Source organism: Phyllobates terribilis, unplaced genomic scaffold, assembly GCF_046119375.1.
Source record: "Phyllobates terribilis strain yellow unplaced genomic scaffold, ASM4611937v1 Scaffold_1__5_contigs__length_1240528914, whole genome shotgun sequence".
NCBI lineage: Eukaryota > Metazoa > Chordata > Amphibia > Anura > Dendrobatidae > Phyllobates > Phyllobates terribilis.
This window is the reverse complement of record NW_027362761.1, coordinates 904,679,018-904,702,663: the sequence shown is the minus strand read 5'-3', so window position 1 is coordinate 904,702,663 and position 23,646 is coordinate 904,679,018. Positions and strand designations below refer to the sequence as shown.

The following is a 23,646-nucleotide window of genomic DNA, read 5'->3' as shown; positions in this document are numbered from 1 at the left end:
AATATGTGCAAGTGGGTAAATAGCTGGCTGAGTGATAGAAAGCAGAGGATGGTTATCAATGGAGTAAGCTCAGGGTGTGTCAGGGTTACTAGCGGGGTGCCTCAAGGGTCTGTCTTGGGCCCTATATTATTTAATATATTTATTAATGATCTAGTGGAAGGGTTGCATAGTAAAATAGCAATATTTGCAGATGATACTAAAATTTGTAAACAAGACAAAAAACCAAGCAATGTGAACTGAGGTCTAAGATGGTAGACATGCAAGAAATAGGAGCATGTTCACACTAGCAAAAAGAAGCAAAACCTACAAAAGACAAAAATATATCTCATACCCTACCATCATTATATATAAATGTAAAGCAAAGTTGCATAATAAATATAGGGTACTTAGTGAACTATTTTTGATCAAAAAAAGTATACAAGCCGTCCCACCAGCGGCAAGGTGACCCTAAATTGGGACGGTACCTATACTGTCTATATTAAAAACCTTACTGTATATCAAAGTTGAAGTAATGCATATAAAAGGGTAGACAAATAGGACCGGGTCCCAACTCCAGACCACCTAGGCCCGTGGTAAGCTACATATATACTAATCAGCTCAACAAAGGGGATGCCACACCCTTAAATTGCACAGAATGCAAACAAGACAAAAAACCAAGCAATGTGAACTGAGGTCTAAGATGGTAGACATGCAAGAAATAGGAGCATGTTCACACTAGCAAAAAGAAGCAAAACCTACAAAAGACAAAAATATATCTCATACCCTACCATCATTATATATAAATGTAAAGCAAAGTTGCATAATAAATATAGGGTACTTAGTGAACTATTTTTGATCAAAAAAAGTATACAAGCTGTCCCACCAGCGGCAAGGTGACCCTAAATTGGGACGGTACCTATACTGTCTATATTAAAAACCTTACTGTATATCAAAGTTGAAGTAATGCATATAAAAGGGTAGACAAATAGGACCGGGTCCCAACTCCAGACCACCTAGGCCCGTGGTAAGCTACATATATACTAATCAGCTCAACAAAGGGGATGCCACACCCTTAAATTGCACAGAATGCAAACAAGACAAAAAACCAAGCAATGTGAACTGAGGTCTAAGATGGTAGACATGCAAGAAATAGGAGCATGTTCACACTAGCAAAAAGAAGCAAAACCTACAAAAGACAAAAATATATCTCATACCCTACCATCATTATATATAAATGTAAAGCAAAGTTGCATAATAAATATAGGGTACTTAGTGAACTATTTTTGATCAAAAAAAGTATACAAGCCGTCCCACCAGCGGCAAGGTGACCCTAAATTGGGACGGTACCTATACTGTCTATATTAAAAACCTTACTGTATATCAAAGTTGAAGTAATGCATATAAAAGGGTAGACAAATAGGACCGGGTCCCAACTCCAGACCACCTAGGCCCGTGGTAAGCTACATATATACTAATCAGCTCAACAAAGGGGATGCCACACCCTTAAATTGCACAGAATGCAAACAAGACAAAAAACCAAGCAATGTGAACTGAGGTCTAAGATGGTAGACATGCAAGAAATAGGAGCATGTTCACACTAGCAAAAAGAAGCAAAACCTACAAAAGACAAAAATATATCTCATACCCTACCATCATTATATATAAATGTAAAGCAAAGTTGCATAATAAATATAGGGTACATAGGGTAAATTGTTTGAAGGATTTCTTAGAGATGCTATTGTAGAATATCTTAATGATAATAACTGTCTAACTCCATATCAACATGGATTCATGAGGGATCGCTCCTGCCAAACAAACCTGATCGCCTTCTACGAGGAGGTGAGCTCACAGCTGGAGCGGGGAGAGTCAGTGGATGTTGTATACCTTGCTTCTCCAAAGCGTTTGATACCGTGCCACACAAAAGGTTGGTATATAAAATGAGAATGCTTGGTCTGGGGGATAATATGTGCAAGTGGGTAAATAGCTGGCTGAGTGATAGAAAGCAGAGGATGGTTATCAATGGAGTAAGCTCAGGGTGTGTCAGGGTTACTAGCGGGGTGCCTCAAGGGTCTGTCTTGGGCCCTATATTATTTAATATATTTATTAATGATCTAGTGGAAGGGTTGCATAGTAAAATAGCAATATTTGCAGATGATACTAAAATTTGTAAAGTAGTTAATACTGATGTGGATAGGGCACAGCTACAGGAGGATTTAGATAAATTGGGGAGTTGGGCCAAAAAATGGCAAATGGGGTTCAATGCCGATAAATGTAAGGTCATGCACATGGGAAAGAAAAACAGCAGTCACCCATACATATTAAATGGGAAACCGTTGGGGAAATCTGACATGGAGAAGGACCTGGGCGTCTTGGTTAATAGCAAATTAAATTGGAGTGCCCAGTGTCAGGCAGCAGCTGCGAAGGCAAATAGAGTCATGGCATGCATCAGAAGAGGAATAGGGGCATATGATGTGAACATTGTTCTTCCTCTGTATAAAGCGCTGGTAAGGCCGCACTTAGAATATTGTGCACAGTTCTGGGCTCCGGTGCTCAGGAAAGACATATTGGAGCTAGAGAGGGTACAAAGGAGGGCGACTAAGGTAATAAAGGGAATGGAGGGACTAGAATACCCAGAGAGGTTGTCAAAATTAAGCCTATTTACGTTGGAAAAGAGAAGGCTTAGGGGAGACCTCATAAACATGTATAAATACATCAGGGGGCAGTACAGAGATCTCTCCCATGACCTGTTTATACCAAGGATGGTGACAAAGACGAGGGGGCACACTATGCGCCTGGAGGAAAGGAGGTTCCTGCACCAGCATAGAAGGGGATTCTTTACGGTCAGAGCCGTGAGACTCTGGAACTCTCTGGGAGAGGAAGTGGTGATGTCCAACTCACTTAATGAGTTCAAGAGAGGCCTGGACGCCTTTCTTGAGAACAATAAAATGACATCTTATGCTTAGTTAATTAATCCAGGGATTTAATCTGACTGCCAGATTGGTGTCGGGAAGTGAATTTTTCCTCAATGATGTAAATTGGCCTATACTGCATGTTTTTTTTTTGCCTTCCCCTGGATCAACGCTGCGGAATAGCTGCAGTGCACAAGAAATAGGCTGAACTGGATGGACGCTTGTCTTTTTTCGGCCTTATAAACTATGTAACTTATAAACTATGTAGGTGGCTAAGCAGTTCTGAACAGCCACATATGGGGTATTTCTACATTCAGAAATAATTGTGTGACAAATTTTGGTGCCATTTTTACCCCTTTCCTAGTTTGAAAATGCAAAATCTGGGGCTAAAACAAAACTTTGGTGGTAAAAATGTAATTATTCTTTCTTCACTGCCCAATGGTTTAAAATTAAAATTCTTTTGAGGCACATGTGGTGTCAACATGCTCACTGCACCCATAGATGAATTTATTGAAAGGTGTAGTTTGTAAAATGGGGTCTCTTATGGGGGAAGATTCTGCTGTTCTGGCACCTTAGAACCTCTGCCAATGTGACATGACACCATCAAACCAGTCCAGCAAAATATAGAGCTCCTTCTTTTCTGAACTTTCCCATGTGCCTCAAAAGTAGTTTTCGACCACATGTAGGGTATCTGCTAACTCAGGAGCAATTGAACAACAAATTTTGGGGTCTATTTTCTCCTGATATCCTTGTGAAAATGAAAAAATTGGGGGCTAAAACAACATATTTGTGGGAAAAATGTATATATTTTTTTCATTTTCACAGATCAATCTTGTAAAATTCTGTGAAGCACCTATGGGTTCAAGGTGCTGACCACACATCATGATAAGTTCCCTGAGGGGTCTAGTTTCCAAAATGATATCACTTGTGGGGGGTTTTCATTGTTTAGACACATTAGGGGCTCTACAAATTTAACATGACACCTGCAGACCATTCCATCAAAGTCTGCATTCCAAACCGCCATTCATTTTCTGAGCTCTACCGTGTGCCCAAACAGTAGTTTACCCCACTTATGGGGTATCGGCATGCTCAGGAGAAATTGCACAACAAATTTTGGGGTTCATTTTTCCTTGTACCCTTGCGAAAATAAAAAAAAATTGGGTCTAAAGTAAAAAAAGTTAAATGTTCATATTTTTCTTTCACATTCCAAAAATTCCTGTGAAGCATCTGAAGGGTTAATAAGCTTCTTAAATGTGATTTTGAGCACCTTGAGGGGTGCAGATTTTAGAATGGTGTCACTTTTGGGTATTTTCTGTTATAATAACATAGTAACATAGTTTTTAAGGTTGAAGGAAGACTAAGTCCATCTAGTTCAACCCATAGCCTAACATGTTGATCCAGAGAAAGGCAAAAAAAAACATGTGGCAAACACTAAGCTCCACATTGGGGAAAAAATTCCTTCCCGACTCCATACGACAATCAGACTAGTTCCCTGGATCAACGCCCTATCAATGAATTTTGTATATATAACGTGTAATATTATACTTTTCAAGAAAGGCATCCATGTCCTTCTTAAATTTTAATAGTGAATCACTCATTACAACATCATGCGGCAGAGAGTTCCATAGTCTCACTGCTCTTACAGTAAAGAATCCGCGTCTGTGATTATGATTAAACCTTCTTTCCTCCAGACGTAGAAGATGCCCCCTTGTCCCCGTCTCAGCCTTAGAGTAAAAAGATCAGTAGAAAGGTCTTTGTACTGTCCCCTCATATACTTGTACATAGTAATAAGATCACCCCTAAGCCTTCTTTTTTCCACAGTAAATAACCCCAAGTGTAATAACCTGTCTTGGTATTGCAGACCCCCAGTCCTCTAATAACCTTGGTCGTTCTTCTCTGCACCCTCTCTAGTTCAGCTATGTCTTTTCTTATACACCGGAGACCAGAACTTTACACAGTATTCTAAGTGTGGTCGCACTAATGACTTGTATAGAGGTAAAATTATGTTCTCCTCATGAGCATCTATGCCTCTTTTAATTCATCCCATTATTTTATTAGCCTTTGCAGCAGCTGCCTGACACTGGCCACTAAACGTGAGCTTGTCGTCCACCAATACACCCAGGTCTTTTTCAGTTACAGTTTTGCCCAGTGTTTTACAATTAAGCATATAATTATACATTTTATTTCCTCTGCTCAAGTGCATTACCTTACATTTATCCCCATTAAAGCTCATTTGCCATTTATCAGCCCAAGCTTCTAGTTTACATAGATCCTCCTGTAATATAAAATTGTCCTCCTCTGTATTGATTACCCTGCAGAGTTTAGTGTCATCTGCAAATATTGAAATATTACTCTGTATGCCCCCTACAAGGTCATTAATAAATAAATATGTTAAAAAGAAGGGAGCCCAATACTGACCCCTGTGGTACCCCACTGTTAACTGAGACCCAGTCTGAGTATTTTCCATTAATAACCACCCTTTGTTTCCTATCACTGAGCCAGTTCTTAACCCACATACATATATTTTCCCCTATCCCCATTGTTCTCATTTTATGTATCAACCTTTTGTGTTGAACCGTATCAAAAGCTTTTGAAAAGTCCACATACACAACATCCACTGCATTTCCTTGGTCCAGTCCAGAACTTGCCTGCTCATAAAAACTGATCAGATTAGTTTGACAGGAACGGTCCCTCGTAAACCTATGTTGATATTGGGTCATGAGGTTATTCTTCTTCAGATACTCTATTATAGCATCTCTTAGGAAACCCTCCAGGATTTTACCCACAGTAGAGGTTAAGCTTACTTGCCTATAATTTCCAAGTTCAGTTTTTGTCCACTTTTTAAATATTGGCACCACATTTGCTATACGCCAGTCCTGTGGTACAGACCCTGTTATTATGGAATCTTTAAAGATTAAAAATAATGGTCTATCTATGACGTTACTTAATTCCTGCAGTACTCGCGGGTGTATCCCATCCGGGCTCGGGGATTTGTCAACTTTAGTGATTTTTAGACGCCGCCGTACTTCCTGCTGGGTTAAGCAAGTGACATTTAATGGAGAATTTTTGTTATCACTAATCATGTTTTCTGTCATGCGATTTTCTTGTGTAAATACGGTTGAAAAAAAATCATTTAGCATATTGGCTTTTCCTCATCCTCATCCACCATTTCACCCAGAGTATTTTTAAGGGGGCCAACACTATCATTTTTTAGTTTTTTATTATTTATGTAGTTAAAGAATATTTTGGGGTTATTTTTACTTTCTCTGGCAATGATTCTCTCTGCCTCACTCTTTGCTGCCTTGATTTGTTTTTTACATAATTTATTTAATTTTCTATATTTTTTTAATGCCTCATCACTACCTACTTGCTTTAGTTCTCTAAATGCTTTCTTTTTGTCACTTATTGCGCCCCTTACAGCTCTATTTAGCCATAGTTGTTTCCTCCTAGTTCTAGCATGTTTATTCCCAAAAGGGTATATATTGTGCACAGGTCCTATTCAGGATGTTAATAAATGTTTCCCATTTGCTTTGTGTATCTTTATGTCTCAGTATATCGCCCCAGTTTATTGCTCTAAGATCATCTCTCAACCGTTGGAAATTTGCCTTCCTGAAGTTTACTGTCCTTGTAACCCCTCTACTACACATCTTATTAAAGGTTACATGAAAACGTATTATTTTGTGATCACTATTACCCAAGTGACCCCCAACTCGTATATTTGATATGGGGTCTGGCCTATTGGTTAATATTAGGTCTAGCAGTGCCCCCCTTCTTGTTGGGTCCTGAACCAGTTGTGAAAGGTAATTGTCTCTCATAGTTGTCAAAAACCTATTACCTTTGCTTGAACTACATGTTTCTGTCCCCAAATGTATTTCAGGGTAGTTGAAGTCTCCCATAATAATGACTTCTCCTTGAGTCGCTGCTTCATCTATTTGCTTTACAGGGATATTCTCCGCTACTTCCATTATTTTTGGAGACTTATAACAAACCCCTATCAGTAATTTATTATTTTTTCCCCCTCCCCTTATCTCCACCCCCAGGGACTCTATATTTTCATTAGATTCACATATATCCTCCCGCAAGATGGGTTTTAAGGATGATTTTACATATAAACACCCCCCCCTCGCTTGTTTGTACGGTCATTTCTGAACAGACTATAGCCCTGTAAATTAACTGCCCAGTCATGGCTCTCGTCCAGCCACGTCTCAGATATCCCTACCATGTCAGAATTATTTTCCAACAAAATTAATTCTAATTCATCCATTTTCTTGGTGAGGCTTCTGGCATTAGTGTACATGCATTTTATGTATCTCTCTGTACTTCTATTCCTTTTTACTTTATTAACTGTTCTAACCCCACCCCCAATTTCTATATTTGTGCCCTGGTCACTATCTGCACTATCTTCCCCACCTATAAAATGAATACCCTCCCCCCATCCCTAGTTTAAACACTCCTCCAGCCTTCTAGCCATTTTGTCCCCCAGGACAGCGGCACCCTCCCCATTGAGGTGCAGCCGGTCCCTAGCGTAGAGTCTGTAGCAAACTGAGAAGTCGGCCCAGTTCTCCAGGAACCCAAATCCCTCCTTCCTACACCAGTTCTTGGGCCACTTATTTATCTCCCTAATCTCCTGTTGCCTCTCTGGCGTGGCACGTGGTACCGGTAGTATTTCAGAGAATACCACCTTGGAGGTCCTTGCTTTCAGCTTGCAGCCTAATTCCCTGAAATCATCTTTAAGGACCTTCCATCTACCTCTAACTTTGTCATTTGTGCCAATGTGCACCATGACCGCTGGGTCCTCACCAGCCCCTCCCAGTAATCTGTCAACCCGATCAGCTATGTGCTGGACTCGAGCGTCAGGTAGGCAGCACACTGTTCGACGATCCCTGTCTTTGTGACAGATTGCCCTATCTGTTCCCCTAATAATTGAGTCCCCCACTACCAGCACCTGCCTGGCCTGCCCTACTCTCCTATTTCCCTCTTTACTGGAGCTGACACTCCTCCGGCTTTCAGGGGACATGCCTTGCTGCAGCAGTGCTACCCCTGTACCGTCACTCCCCTCATCTGCCAACTTTGCAAACTTATTGGGGTGTGCCAGATCAGGGCTAGCCTCCCTGGCACTCTTCCCTCTACCCCCCCTTCTAACTGTCACCCAACTAGCAGCCTCACTGTTCTGCAGCTCCCGACTACCACCCTCCCCCACATCTACCCCAGTGAGCTGCTGCTCAGTGAGCAGCAGACTCCTTTCCATATTGTCAATGCCCATTAAAGTCACTTCAAACATGATGTGGTCCCTAAAAAAAATGGTTTTGTAAATTTTGTTAGAAAAATGAGAAATCACTGATTTCTGATCACTGAACTTTTAACCCTTATAGCTTCCTAGCAAAAAAAAATGTTGTTTCAAAAATTGTGCTGATGTAAGTTAGACATGTAGGAAATGTTATGTTACTATTTTGTGTCACATATCTCTATGATTTAAGGGCATAAGAATTCAAAGTTTGAAAATTACTAAATTTTTAAAATTTTCACCAAATTTAAATTTTTTACACAAACAAACTTAAGTCATATCGAAGAAATTTTACCACTATCACAAAAAAAACAATCTCAGAATTAGTGGGATCGGTTGAAGCATTCCAGAGTTGTTACCACTAAATTGACAGCGGTCAGAATTGTAAAATTTGGTCTGGTCATTAAGGTGCAAACAGCCTTCGAAGGTAAAGGGGTTAATGAGAAAATGTGGATGAGTTAAAATCTTTTTTAAACTTACTTTTATTTCAATTTTTTAGACCCCTTAGGGGACTTGAAGCTATGACTATTTGATTGCTTATAGTATATTCCACATCATTGCAGTATAAACCTTGTAACTGAGCTTCCCAAGGGGGACAAGATGGCAGTTTCCCAAGGGGGCATTCAACAGGCCTCAGGCTGCAATGACAACCCACTGATTCCCTGTCACGTTGCGGATGATCGAGTCAGCGCATGCACTATAACGTAATCTAAATGCCACTAACGCTGACAGCAGCATTTAAATGGTCAAATAACCATGACCATAGCAAGCTCCAGCGGCTGATTTTACAGGAAGATGCTGGCCGGGTAACACAGCTGGCATCTACCTATTATGGCATGGGTTCATTTCCTTAGATTGCTCCATGTATATCTGTTGCCACCATATGACAAAATTTTATGTTATGTGATCACAAAGTGGTAAAAAAGGGCCCAACATTTGCCATAAATATTACATTTTTTGCCTGTCTCAATGTAACTTTTCTGTTTTTGGTAATTTTTTTCTATTGTTCCTGTGCTTCTCAAATTTCTGAGATATGGCCCCCTCTTCCCTGTACAGTGTATGTAATTTCTCTACTTGAGATTGCACGTCATGTACTAGCACACTGTACGATTGATAAGTCTAAAATTCTTATTACTACAATTCTTAGGTTAAGATCTATGAAGAAGACTTCAATAAAGAAAGAGCTGACAAAGAGAAGCTAAGAAAAGAGAATAAGGAGCTACGACAAATTATCCAGCAACTAAAGAAAAAATTACACATAAATCACAAGGTGAGGTTTAGGAAAGATATTTTATGTTTTGCATCTTATTATGCGCTACATGGCTCTGTAGGCAATTTATTAAAGCTGTTCAAGTTACAAAAATTGTGCAAACCCAACAATTTCTTTCCAGATATATTCTATATCCCACACTCAGTAGAAGCTGATTTTAAGTACCCAGCAGCAGCCATTAAACAGTATAAGCGTCTGTGGTCCTCAGGTCTTTACACTATTTGCACCCAGCCTCCAACAGGGGTAATAACAGCAGATTACTGGTGGGGTCGTCACATCCCAAAGGTATGTTATTGATGACCTGTTCCAAGGATAAGTCATCAATACAAAAATAATGATCACTTCTTTAAGAAGTAATACATACCATATATTCACAAAGAATGAGTTTCAGGATCAGGAACATTTAGGCTGCGTGCCCACTATGCATTTTTCAAGCGTTTTTGCCATGGAATTTCCGCAACGAAAACCCTTAAAAAACGCTTGGTAATACATTCCCCATGGTCCCCAATGATAATCCGCATGTGCTGTGCACATGCTGCGGAAATTTCCGCTGCGGATTATCATTGCGGAAAAATAGCCAGCATGTCCATTAATTTTGCGGACACGCAGCGTAATTGCAGCCATTGACTTGCATTGAAACGCATAATATCCGCATGAGCACATGTGCACATGCGGATATTAAGCGATTCAATGTGCGGATGGTACCCAGTTCTGGAGAAGAGGAGACTCTCCTCCAGACTCAGGTACCATAGAACCTGTTAAAAAAAGAATTTAAAATAAAAAATAAAGATTATACTTACCTTCTGATGGCCCCCGGTCTCTTCTCCGCTGCGTCCGGTCTGTTGTACGGCTCGCGATGGTCTAAAAGGACCCTTCATGACGTCATTTAGTCAAGTGATAGGTCACTGAAGTCGGCGATCGCGTGACCTGTCACATGACTAAATGACACCGGGGGCCATCAGAAGGGGAGTATAATCTTTATTTGTTATTTTTTACCATTTTTATTCTTTTTTTTTAACTATTAACTTGGTCACACTATACAAATCCATGCCGTTTGCATGGACTTATATTGTGTGAACAAGTTGTCAAGCACTTTTCCAAGTGATGCTAAAATCGCTTGGAAAGCGCTTGTCAACCCGCATGCAGAAATGCATGCAAAAGCGCTTGACAAATGCTTCTACCTGGCAGGAAAAACGCATGTAAAATCCGCATGCGCTTTTCCTGCCAGGGAGATGCAGAAAAAATCTGCAGCATTTCTGCATCATGGGCACTTAGCCTGACACCAAACTATGTACTGTTTAAAAATTTACACAAGGAAAGAGACCCACAAACATATATACATGTACAAGAATATGATCTATAATGTAATGATATGAGACAAGCAGTGGTGGAGCAACATTGTGATCAAGTCAGGGTATTACTCTTAATGTAAACATGAATATGTTGATAGTCACATCATAATAATTTTACACAATAATTGGTTAAGAATATAATATTTTATAGTAGTAACACATTTCTGTTATTACCTGTTTGCTGCACACTTTAGATAAATTAGTACGAGGGTCAGTCAATAAGTAATGCCTCCTATTTTTTTCTCCTTTTAACTGGCAAGAAATTCAAATGCAATTACATAGGTTGAAAACCACAACATTAACGATTAATTTGTCACTTTTCAATATAATTTCCATCCATTTCCACAGTCTTGGTCCACCGTTTAACAAGGGCATGTATTCCAACATGGTAAAAAGCATTCTTGGGATCCACCGTGCACAAACTTTTCAGTATCCCAGTTGTCCAATAATTTTCATCACACTGCCTTTACTGAGGCAGATAATGCCACACAATTCTTCTGCAGTCACCCGGCGGTCACCACGAATGATGTCATCGACTTGCTGAATGTTGCTTGGAGTCACTGCGGTTACTGGCCTGCCACTCCGCATTTTGTCAGCCAACGGTGATGGCCCTTCAGCTGTGTTACAGCGACGAACCCATCGTCTAACAGTACTGACATCCACTGTTGCATCACCGTACACATTTTTCAGTCTCTCATGAATTCGAATGGGCGTTTCACCTTCTGCATGCCACAATTCAATCACAGAACGTTGTCTAATACGAACATCGATGTCAGCCATTTTGCAAATGGATACAGTCCTGCCACCTGTTGGTGCAGGAAGCTGCAATTGCTGTGGATTGGAGAAGAAGGTTTGAGGAATTGTGCCAAATTCGAATATTTAACATAACTACCTTATTTAAAGGAGAAAAAAATAGGAGGCATTACTTATTGACTGACCCTCGTATTAGGCTTACTTTCTCCTGGCTTGATTGTATACTGTTGTTTGAAAGTACACGCACATAAAGAGACACATATACAGTGCTAGAAAGAAATCTGATACACTGTAACAAGTCATTTGCACTCTGTAATGAGAAAATAATTGGGACTGGTTTTAAGATACCCTACTTAATTGTAAAGTGCTGCGGAATATGTTATATAATTAAGATACTGTTTCCATTCACTGAAAGGAAGCAAATTGTAAAGAGGTGAAAAAACTCAGCGTATCAGAAAGTTGCATAACTTGTAAACAATAATTTTATTTAAAACACATAGTACCCAATTCATCAATACCTGTGGCTCACTCTAGTTTTAATGAGAGGGCGTGATGGAGTCAGATGCTCCTGATTCATGAAGACACATACACTTCTCCATGAAGTAGGAGCGTCAGACGAGTGACATGTGCACTAATGAACGCTTCGGCACACATCCTAATCCAACCCCTGATGGAGTACGATTTGTTGTGTAGTGAACGCAGCCTATCGTCATTCATTTGATGAATGGCTGTCGTCACGCCCCCTTGTCTCTTTTCAGCTCCCCCGCTTTCTGCTGATATGAGAGAAACTGGTGTGAAGAGTTGCAAAATTTAAGCTCCAAGTTGTACCTAAATATTTAGACTTTTGAAATCTTTTACGCCAGAATTCTGTCATGAAAGCTTTGATGCATTGGGCACATAGAGACTAATGTATAAAAACTGGTGTTTTTTCATCAGTTTTGAAGAAAGTTTTCTGATGTAAAATTCAATAGGAGGCGTGCACCTCCTAATGAATTTTATGCGTCTTTGGGAAATGTGTTCACTACAATCTGAAATCTATTTCAGCAAATTAACTTGCAATTTTCCAATATATTCTTGTACCAGTTCCTCACAATGGGAACTTTCAATACTTTTACTAAGTAAAAAAATTGGTCCTGACCATGTGATGATCCAAAGGTGCACAGCTTGCTACAAGATAGAGATCTGATAATATTGCTATTTTGCCATGAACTGAACTGGACTGAACTGGAAACTACATCATGCTTGGATTTGATATGACATATTTACTACTTACAGTTTGGCTTTTCCTTTTTTCCTGTTACTTTTTCTTTTGAAAACACATGTAGTCCAGCTCACCTTAGTTGAGGCTTTCAATAATTCTCACTACGGAAATGTCACTCCTGCCCCTGGTGGCCATAGACTGCATTACTACTAGAAGATTTTCCAGCCAATTCTTGATTAAATATATCAAAACTATTATTTCACATCGTTAAAATTGTCTCTCACAATAAATTCAAGCATGATGTAGTTTCCAAACTGAACTGGAAACTACATCATGCTTGGATTTATTATAAGTGCCAATTTTAACTATACTGAATATGCGTTAAAAGTTCTTAAATATTTTAATCAAGAAAAATCTTCTACTTTTTAATTTGCAAATTTTTCTTCTATAGCTGCTCTGAAAATCCATGTGAAAATTTTACATTCAAAACAATGGATGTGGATTGTTAATGAATTTTGCATGGATTTCAGAACAGGGCCCCACTTTTGAGTTGTGTACATGTGTGCCCATCACATGACCAAAAGATGATTCTGAGTTTAATTCATACAGTATAGTATTATCATTATCAATTGTGTTACAGTAGGGGATTTGGCACATGTGAGTAGATAAAATCAATGTTTATTTCAAAATTGTTAAAAACATCTGTTTATAGTCCATGAAAAGATTAGGCAAAAAGTCCACAAAATATGGAAGCCAATACTCATTTTGAACTTTAATGTTATGACTGAGAACTAGTGATAATTGAGCACTAAAATGCTCGAGTGCTCGACTCGAGTAACGAATATAATGGAAGTCAAGCATTTTTTCCGGAAGACCCTAACAGGAGAGCTTGGGGGGGCAGGAAAATCACTGAAATGGACAGAAACAATACTCAAATGGAATGGGAACAGCATGGGGAAGTCGCCTGGACGCATCTCTGCCACCCAGGTCGCTGCTGGGAACAATGTTGTCAGAGTATTGCTCCACTTTTATGGACTGACAATAAAACATACAAAACCAAAGGTAAAATGTATTTACAGGGAAAAATGTTAGGAAACATTCTTTCCAGTATAATGACTTGTATATAAGGCATAATTAAAAAGAGAAGAAAAAAAAACCGCCTCCTCCACCCCTTAAGAGCCAGGCCATCTCTCACCGTATTTCTCCATCGCCTATGACTACAGTAGATGACAATAATAGAGAGGAAATGTCACCAATAAATGTAATTTTAACATTTTAATACTTTATATGTGCATGTGGTGTGTGTGACATGGTCAAACACATCCTGTTTAATTCATGAATGAGGGACTATGAAACTCACAAATTCTATGCGGACAATGTAAGAACTGCCAAAAATTAGAGGGAAAATGGACTCCAATACAACCTGGATTATACATAAAGGAAGGCCTCATACACATTCTGTTAAAATTGTTAGGTAGTGGGACTCCTAGACTCATAAAGCATATGCAGTAAGTGTAAGGGCTGCCAAAAATTAGAATGGGTGACTGCAATACACACTGGAAGACACGCAGAGGAGGGCCTCAGAAATTTTTTTTCCCATTTTTAAGAGAATTGTAGCAGTAAGCCTCACACACATCCTGTAAAATTTATGAAAGAGGGCATCATACACACCCTGGAAAAATTAAGAGTGAGGCCACCTTATGACCCTCAAAAGATTTTGAGTGAGGGCCGCCTGATGACGCTACATTTGAATTGTTTTTTTATTCCGCTGCTATCATCTGTTGGGGTTGAGAAGTCTGGGTCAATCCAGACCTTGTTCATTTTGATGAGTCAGCCTTTTCAGTTATTATGCCTCTGGCGGCACTAAAAACCCATTGTGAGAAAACACTAGCGGCAGGGCAGGCTGTGCCAGCACCTCCAAGGCATAGAGGGACAGTACATGCCGCGTGTCCAATAGTTATAGGACACAGAGGAATCATGGAGGATGCTGGTGCGGTCAGCTAGGTACTCCACCATCTTCAAAAACATTTCCCTCCTTGTCAGACCATCCTATGCATCAGGGACTAGGCGCTGGGAGGGTCTAATGAAATTATCCCAGATCTTTGATTGTGTTCCCCTGTCTCTTTTGGACCTGGTGTGTGGGTCCCTCGTCTCTCCTCCTTGGTTGCCCACCATTTTACTAGCCCTCACTGCCGCAGGCAGAAGAGATAGAATGTTAGAATTGGAAGGGACCTCCAGGGTCATTGTGTCCAACCCCCTGCTTAATGCAAGATTCACTAAATCATCTCAGACATATGTCTGTCCAGCCTGTTTGAAGACTTCCATTGAAGGAGAACTCACCACCTCTCGTGGAAGCCTGTTCCACTCATTGATCACCCTCACTGTCAAAAAGTTTTTTCTAATATCTATTCTGTATCTTCTCCTATTCAGTTTCATTCTATTGCTTCTCGTGTTTCCCACCCTCGGGGGTAAAGGGATTAAATATCTATTAATCGCTGCCCATCGTTGAAGCTTATCTAGATCCTTCTGAATCCATTCTCTCTTTTCTCTAGTGTTAACTATCCCTCCTAGCTTTGTACCCTCTGCAAATGAGATTAGTTTACCTTCAGTTCCCTTATCTAGATCTTTTATAAAAATGTTGAATAACACTGGGACCAGGAGAGAGCCTTCTAGTACCCCACTTGAAACACTCTTCCAATTGGATGTGCCACCATTTATTACCACTCTTTGAGTATAATCACTGAGCCAGTCATGAATCCACCTAACCGTAGCCTTGTCAATCCCATACGTGGCCATTTTTTCAATAAGGATAGTACGAGATACTTTTTCAAATGCTTTGCTGAAGTCGAGATACATCTACCACATTTCCCTGATCCACTCAGTCAGTTATTCCATCATAGAAGGAAATTAGATTTGTCTGACATGAATTGTGTGCTACAAATCCATGCTGGCTCTGGTTAATTACTGTATACTCATTCAAGAATTTACATACATGCTGTTTAACAATTTGTTCAAAGATCTTTCCTGATTTGGAAGTGAGGCTCGCTAGCCTGTAATTTCCTGGCTCCAACTTCTTTCCTGTTTTGAAGATAGGGACAACATTTGCCCTTCTCCAATCTTCTGGGACTTCTCTTGTTCTCCAGGATTTTTCAAATATTCTGGCTAGTGGTTCTGCAATTTCCTCTGCCATCTCTTTCAGTACCTGTGAAGATATTCAAGATAATCCCCTGTCAATCATTGTGCACTGTTTGGCGGGTTTTATAAAGCTCTATATATGCAAATCTGAGACACTGCCGCTGCAAGGGAGTGACATTCCTTCCAGCACCTGTAAGTGACAAACCCCCACCTCAGCTGCAAGCTGCTACAGGGCGGCCCCTCCCCCACACCATGAGCTCTTTTGTGGGAACTACATGATTCAACATCGAGTTATGGGAAGACGATAAGTCCGAGTGATACACAAAATAGATTTTTGGAAGCCTAAAAGAATGGAAAATCTCACCATTCCTTTCTTCACCACCCAGCAAGCAAGAATAGGGAGATATTCAGCACAGCCTTTCAGAAGCCCCTAGGGCCCCTGTGTTTGGTCTCTACGCATAGCCGGGGCCCGGCTGGATCCGATGACACCAGAACCAGCTCTCTAGGATCATCCAGTAAGGAGGTATAGCCCATCTTAGTTTTTGGGAATCTGTAGCTGGGAGAGAACAGGGGTGGAGACTTAGGCCCAGCCCAGGAGCCACAAGGGGAATGACCCAGAGAGGTTAAAAGATCCTGCCACCCGAGGTCCATTGTCTTTTTCCTGGGGGGTCGTGATGTCAAGTCGTATGAGTAAAGTCCTGCAACAACAAAGAAGGCCCACAAACCTCCCATGTGGCAGCCCTTCCCCCGAAAGCCAGATTGTCCATCTAACCGGTAATTGACTCACAATAACTGCTTTATACCTTTTGTACCCATGCTATTGTGCTTGCAATTCTGACCACTGTGTATGTATAACCCTTATGTATATAGTGTACTGTTTAGTGTGCCCTTACGGCGATTAAGTATATAATTTAACCCTGGGCTGTTCTTTTATCTCGATCCATGAACCTTACGTCCATTGTTCGGTCCAACGAACACGCTACTGGGCTAGTTTCTAGCCTGATATAAGTCTGTTATATCAAATAGAAACTGATGGCATCTCTCCCAGACCTACCAGGCTCTGCTTCACTGGAGCTAGTGAAAGAAGCCTCTCAGCCTGTCAGGGTTGTGGGCGAGTGTGGTGCCACGTCAGTGACTGAGTGGGCCTCCTCTTCTCACTCCCTGGGGCCTCCTTGTACCCGTGTGGACAGGGGGTGTCTGTGCATAACTGTACCAATCTGACCTTACGCGTCTCTCAGGAGGGTGTGGAACGTCACGTTGGTGCAAAGGGCATAACAGTACCACGCGCTTCGTCTGACATAATTGTGATGTCAGGCAGGTGGCGGATCCATTCTGCTGGGTCTCCCTGTTGCCATTCCTTCAAAGTACCCTAGGGATGTAATTCATCTAGACCAGGAGATTTAAATTCTATTAAATTAGCTAAGTGTTCCCTCACGATTTCTCTGTTTATAGATAGTGTGTATTATTTTATTCCTACAATAGCACCGTGAAGATCTGTTGATGTTACAATTGCTTTCTTAGAGAACACAGATGCAAAATAGGAATTTAAGTTTGGCCTTCTCAACATCATTTTTTACCACTTCATCCTTTTCATCCTGTAAAAATCCTATAGCAACTTTGACTTTTCTTTTGCTTTTGACATACCCTCAAATCCCTTTTTATTGCTTTTGGTCTCCCTTGTAAGCCTCACTTCATTACTGGCTTTAGCGCTTCTAATGATTGCCCTGCATTCTCTGCAGAGAGCATTATATTATTTTATAGATATGCCACCTCTTTCCACTTAATACACATTTCTTTTTTCCTTTTTAATAAGTGTTTAAGTTCTGTGTTCATCCACCCTGGTCTCTTTAAATGCTTCCAATTCTTCCTTCTTTTTGGGATTGTTACTGATTTTGCTAAATGAAATTCTCACTGCACAATCTCCCATCCTTCTTGGACATTTCTGTCCTTAAGAACATCCAGCCATTGGGCCTTTCATACCCTCTTTCTGAGTCCATTAAAATCTGCCTTTCTGAAGTCCAACCATAAAGTCTAAGTCCTCACTCGTCTTCCTCCTCTTGTAATCCAAAATTCGAGCATAGCATGATCACTGCCTCCTAAATTCCTAGCCACCTTTACTTCTTCAGCCATTTCCTCACTGGTGGTAAGAATTAGGTGCAAGATGGCAGATCCTCTTGTTCTCTCTTCTACCTTTTGAAAGATAAAGTTGTCAGCGAGAGATGATAAGAATTGGCTGGACCCATTACTTTTGCCTGAGTGAGATTCCCAACAAATATGTGGATAGTTAAAATCTCCCATAATCACTATGTCTTACTTTTTTGAGAACACAGACATCTCATGTAAAGAAGAGTTCATCCATATCTTCAGTGTGATCAGGTGGCCTACAATAGTGTCCTTTCTGTTCTTCTCTCCTTGAATTCTTACCTAAACAGTTACTGCAGAGCTACCATTCCGTGAAGCTTGGATCTCTGTGGAGATATACATTTTCGTAACATACAATGCAACACCTCATCCCCTCTTGTTAATCCTGTTTCTAATAAATAAGTTGTAGCCTTCAAGGTTTGTATTCCAATCATGTGTGTCATCCCACAAGTTTCAATGATGCCTAGCTTCAGTGATGGAATGTTCTCCTTGTTGGGTGGGTCAAGAAGGGTGAACAACCAATAATTAATGTTGGCCAAAATGCAAAAAATGTGAGGGTCACTGGAAAGGCAGCGGGACATAAAGTCAGCCATGTGTGCCAGACTCGCAACAGGCAAGACTTCTCTGTCCCCAGCAGGATGACGACTCCTTCTCCTCCTCTTCAGCCCATCCATGCTGAACAGACGGGATGAAGCTGGTGTGGGTAGTACCCTCTGTAGCACAGGCAACCATCTCCTGTTCCTTCTCCTCCTCAGCCTCCTCTTTCTCATTATCACCCAACCTATGAAGAGAAGATGAGATGAGGCTGGGCTGGGTAGTATCACCCTGCGTACTTTTTTAATCTATCTCCACCTGTTCCACATGCAAAGATTCAGATTTAATTGTGAGCAGCGAGCGTTTGAGTAGACACAGAAGTGGGAAGGTTATGCTGATTATGGAGTCATTGCCGCTAACCATCTTGGTTGATTTCTCACAATTTTGTAGAACCTCACAGATGTCAAACATCTATGACCACTCGTCGGTTGTTAAGTTCAGAGTCTGACCGGAATACTGACAGGCATGTTGTAGCTGGTATTCAACTACTTCCCTCTGCTGCTCACAAAGCATTGTCATTATGTGTAATGTGGGGCTCCAGCGTGTGGTCACGTCGCACACCAGTTGGTGAGCTGGCATCTGCCAGACCGGTGCAGCTGTAGCTGGCATGTGGAAATGGGCGTACACGCTGCGTACCTTCATAAGTAGCTCAGACAAATCTGGGTTAGTTTTCAGAAACCGCTGAACCACTAAGTTCAGCATGTGTGCCAAGCATGGTACGTGTTCGAGCTTGCCAAGCTTCAGAGCCACCAGGTTACAACCATTATCACACACGACCATGCCTGTATGTAAGTTCAGGGGTGAGAGCCACAGATCTGTCTGGTCTGTTTTACTTTTCAACAACTATGTGGCAGTGTCATGCTTGTCGCCTAAACAAATTTGTTTCAGCAGAGCCTGTTGCCGCTTCACCTTGGCAATGCTGCAGTGCTTCCAGCTTGCGACTGATATGGATGACATTCTCCAAGATGATAATTCAGAGATGGAGAATGAGAAGGAGGAGGGGGTTCAGGAACTGCTGGAGGGAGTGGAGAAAACTATGATGGATGCAATCCTCAGCATCGGTTGCATGTGTGCCGTCCCAAGCTGCGACTCGGTCCCGATCTCCACAAGGTTCACCCAGTGTGGCATCAGGGAAATGTAGCGTCACTGGCCACAAGCACTTGTCCACATGTTGGTCGTTAAGTGGGCCTTCGCAGTAATTGCATTGGTCAGGGCACAAGTGATGTTATGGGACACGTGCTGGTGTAAGGCGGGGATGGCACACCGGGAAAAATGGGAAAAATAGTGGTGGCAGGGGACCAATTACCATGGGACGGTCACCGCCATGAGGGCAAGCAGTCTGGCAATGTGGCTATTTGGTTTTTAGTCCTGTGGGTGGGTGCCTGGGTATTTTCACTTGCGTATCAAGGCCTCTAGTAGGGATAGCTCAACGCTGCGCTGGGACAAGTAATTGGATGTGGTTGCTGATGGTGTTTGCAAATTAACAATAACAGGTGCAGGGCAGCAGGCATCCATGCCTGTGTCATAGATAGGGGATTGGCAAGTAAGTAGCACAGGAGAAGAGGTAGCAGCATCAACCGCAGGCACTAATTGTGGACCCAGGCAGTCGGCCCACCTAGTCGCGTGCTTTGATGACATGTGCCTGAGCATGCTGATGATGGCTAGGCTGGTAGTGGTAAGGCACCTGCTGATCTTGGAATGGCACAGGTTGTAAATGACCATTCTTTTATCATCCGCACTTTCTTTAAAAAAGCAGCAGACTGGGGAACACTTAACCCTTGGCCTGGGAACTTGCCGCATGTGGGTGCTCTGGGGAACAATTGACTGCCTTCTCCCTCTGGCCACCCCACTGCTTCTTCTTGCCTGCTGTGGTGCTGCAGATCCCTCCACCTCTGCACTGTTGGGCCTTTCTCTGCATGGCACCTTCCCAGGTTGGGTCAGTGACTTCATTGTCCACCGCTCGTTTTTTGTAGGACAGGAAGCTAGATCTCATGGATGAATATGTTTGTTGTGCTCCCGCAGACAGCACAGTTTCACCTGACCCATGGCTTTGGCCTCTGTTTGCCCCAGCAGTAGTACGTCCACTTACAGGTCCCTTACCATACGCCTTGTGCATTTTAAATTAGGTATATACAGTATTTATATGCCTGCAAACTTTCCGGTATTAATAGGGAAAAGAAAATATGTAGCCCTGAAAAGCACTTTTCTTTTAATGGTGCAGCAGCGGTATACAAGTACTGCAATAGCATTATAAAACACGGCCTAGATGCCGCTAATCCAAAACTATCCCTTCACAGAATGCAAGTAACAGCGATTTTACTAGATTTTACTAGTGAAAGGAAAATATTTAGCCCTAAAAATGACCTTTCTTTTAATGCTGCAGCAGCGTTATACAAATACTGCAATAGCAATATTAAACACTGCCTATCCTATATGCCTGATCTAAAATATGCTCTCACTCCTATAACAATTCTCCTTGAACTGCTTCCTGAGGACAGTGTGCCAAGCATCATGTCACCGGATCTTATATAAGACCCCATGATGCCATGTGGCCAGCCAATTACAGTAATGCCAGTATCCAACATGCCTACAGTATTACCGTGTATGTCAAGCTATCCCTGCATGTTTATTGACTGTCTAATAGGTGCCAAACATGCTGGGCGGGAACTCGAATAATAAGAATGGCGCTCGAATAATAAGCGTGCCCAAGGACCCTGATGTTCAATCGAGTGCAGTGGCGAGCATGTTCACTCTTCACTGCTAAGAACCAGAGAATTCAGAGGTTCAAAACGCATATCAACTACCAAGTCTCATAGACCTTTTCCCCTACTACCTTGGAACCCTCTGTGTGGGTTTGACTCTCCCAAGTGTGTAATAGTGGGGAAGGACGTAGCCTTCTTTTGGCACTGATGTAGTTAAAAGGGAATGTTCCCGGAGTTAGACCTCTTTGAACTGTTGTTAGGCCAAGCTAAGGGGTTAGCTGCAGTGGTCCAGTCAGTAGAGTAGAGGGGGAACTTAGTGCCATGATCAAGCATTGAGTGTTTATAGAGCTTGTTCCTGACATAATTCCTTGTGGGCTGCAGTACTTGTAGCCAGCCACAAGATGCCACTGTCCTGGGTGCAGATGCTAAGTTGAGTCTGCCAGCAGTATTGCAGACAGTGAAGGGGTTAATGGTTGTGATGACAGCCCATAGAGGGTGGGCACTCTAGGAAACCTGTGGTGAGTTCCCCAGAACAAGTAGTAGAGTTAAGACAGTGAACCATACAGGCAGCCTGAGTATATGGTGGCTGCTAGGGTAGACGGGAGACCCGTACCCTCAGACAGTGGGATCTCCAGTGTGAAGATCTCCCTACGCAAGAGTCCTAAAAGCCGGCCGGAGAAACTCAACGGAGGTATTGAGTACACGTGGGAACTTCTAGTCTGCAGGTAGCAGAGGAAGATAGATAGGACTCCAGGCTAAGACGTGGTGGACATATAGGATCCGGAAACACTGTTGATATTGAAGAAGATTCTCTTAGGCTAGAGATTAGAGTCACAGAGAAGCTTCACTTAAAGAGGGAACTAGGGCTGAAGATGTTGCCAGCGCCTGTGAGGCAGATGATAACCTGTCGGGCCTTATCCATTATATCGGCCTGTAAATATTGTACATATTCCTCTTCCCCAAGTAAAGTCCAAGTTATGCTTAAGAACCTCGTGTCCTCTGAATTTATTGCTGCCCTAGTCCCAGAAGAGAAATGCCTGGAGACAGCCGCGATCGGATGGCCTGAAGTAAGTGGAGAGCACCACATACACAGCCACACATCAGAGAGAGGACATGTATTGTCTCTAGGGTGCCAGAGCGAGCAGGGGCTACAGCTCGCCCACGACTACCTTGCTGGGGCACCTTTCAAGTGCTCCTGTGAACAGTGTGTCCTGTGAATGCTGACCGAATGGAGGGCGAGATGAATCATTTTTCTCTTCCTTTTTATGAATTGTGTTTTTGTATTTCAGACAATTGTATTTTACTATTATTATTACTACATATTGCCTACATATTTCCATGTACAAGTTGATATGTACATAGATCTGTGCGCAAAATCTCTAGAATCTTTCACATTTTGAGGAATCAGTGGGGAATAGAATTTTGAAATATTCACTCATCTCTCCTTCCCTTATACATCATACATTTTACTTACACGCCTTGTGCTATAAGACAAAACCATCTGCCAACAATATGCTTAGAGTGTACTTTTTCACATTTGTATGGAGCTTTCTATCAATTGTGTTTTAATCAATAGTGAATATTCTGATAAGCAGAGGCCCAGTTCGTTCCCCTTTCCTGTGTGGCAGTCTGCAGACGTAGCCTGATTCTCACTGTTCCTTTGTCTCTGTGCGTTAATTAATTATTCCAATATGTGATTTGCGGATAGCATCTTGTGGTATATATAAAATGTTTATGACGGGTACAGACAGCCAAAGTACATCTCATGGGAAAACAGAGAACAACCCAATGAGCTACAACAGTGGTTGTTTTGAGCCAAGAAGGATTGATCTAAATTACTTCTGTACGACAAACAAAAAGTCCTTTACCGTGTTTATATTTTAAGCTTGCTGCTGAGTTTTTGTTTGAAGTATTCATGAAGTCCATATTGTTGTAATAAGGTTTTATTATTCTGTGTAGCCAGATTACCAGTGGTATGTTCCAGGCCAGCTTCCTCCAGATGTGAAGCAGAAAGACACTGGTAAGAAAGCAGCTGCGTTCTGTAGACGCTTCAACTTGATGTTGTTTGATAAACCTTTTTAAGAGTCTTATATACAGAGGTAGGATCTCCAAGTAACTGAGGAAATTTACATTTTGTATGCTGTAGCATATTTCATCTTTATTTTTATATTTCATTTATCAGCAGTATTATATTAAAATGTAGGTTCACTTAGGGTAAATCTGAAGGCACCCTGGTCTTAGGTTATGTTCACACTATAAAATACACCTAAAATTTTATGTTCATTAAAAATTCAATTGTAACTGACCCTCAAAAAAACAAACAAA

The 23,646-nt window shown here is 41.5% G+C and overlaps 1 protein-coding gene across 1 annotated transcript in view; it reads left to right on the top strand.

Moving 5' to 3' along the window:
- The window catches only part of TNIP3 (TNFAIP3 interacting protein 3), a 177,963-nt gene extending 154,560 nt beyond the window's left edge, over positions 1-23,403 (top strand). Inside the window, exons 8-9 of the mRNA XM_073646146.1 lie at positions 9,320-9,442; positions 23,281-23,403. Of these exons, the coding sequence (XP_073502247.1) occupies positions 9,320-9,442; positions 23,281-23,403 (246 nt within the window). The remainder of the gene's footprint in view (positions 1-9,319; positions 9,443-23,280) is intronic.
- The last annotated feature ends 243 nt before the right edge of the window (positions 23,404-23,646 follow it).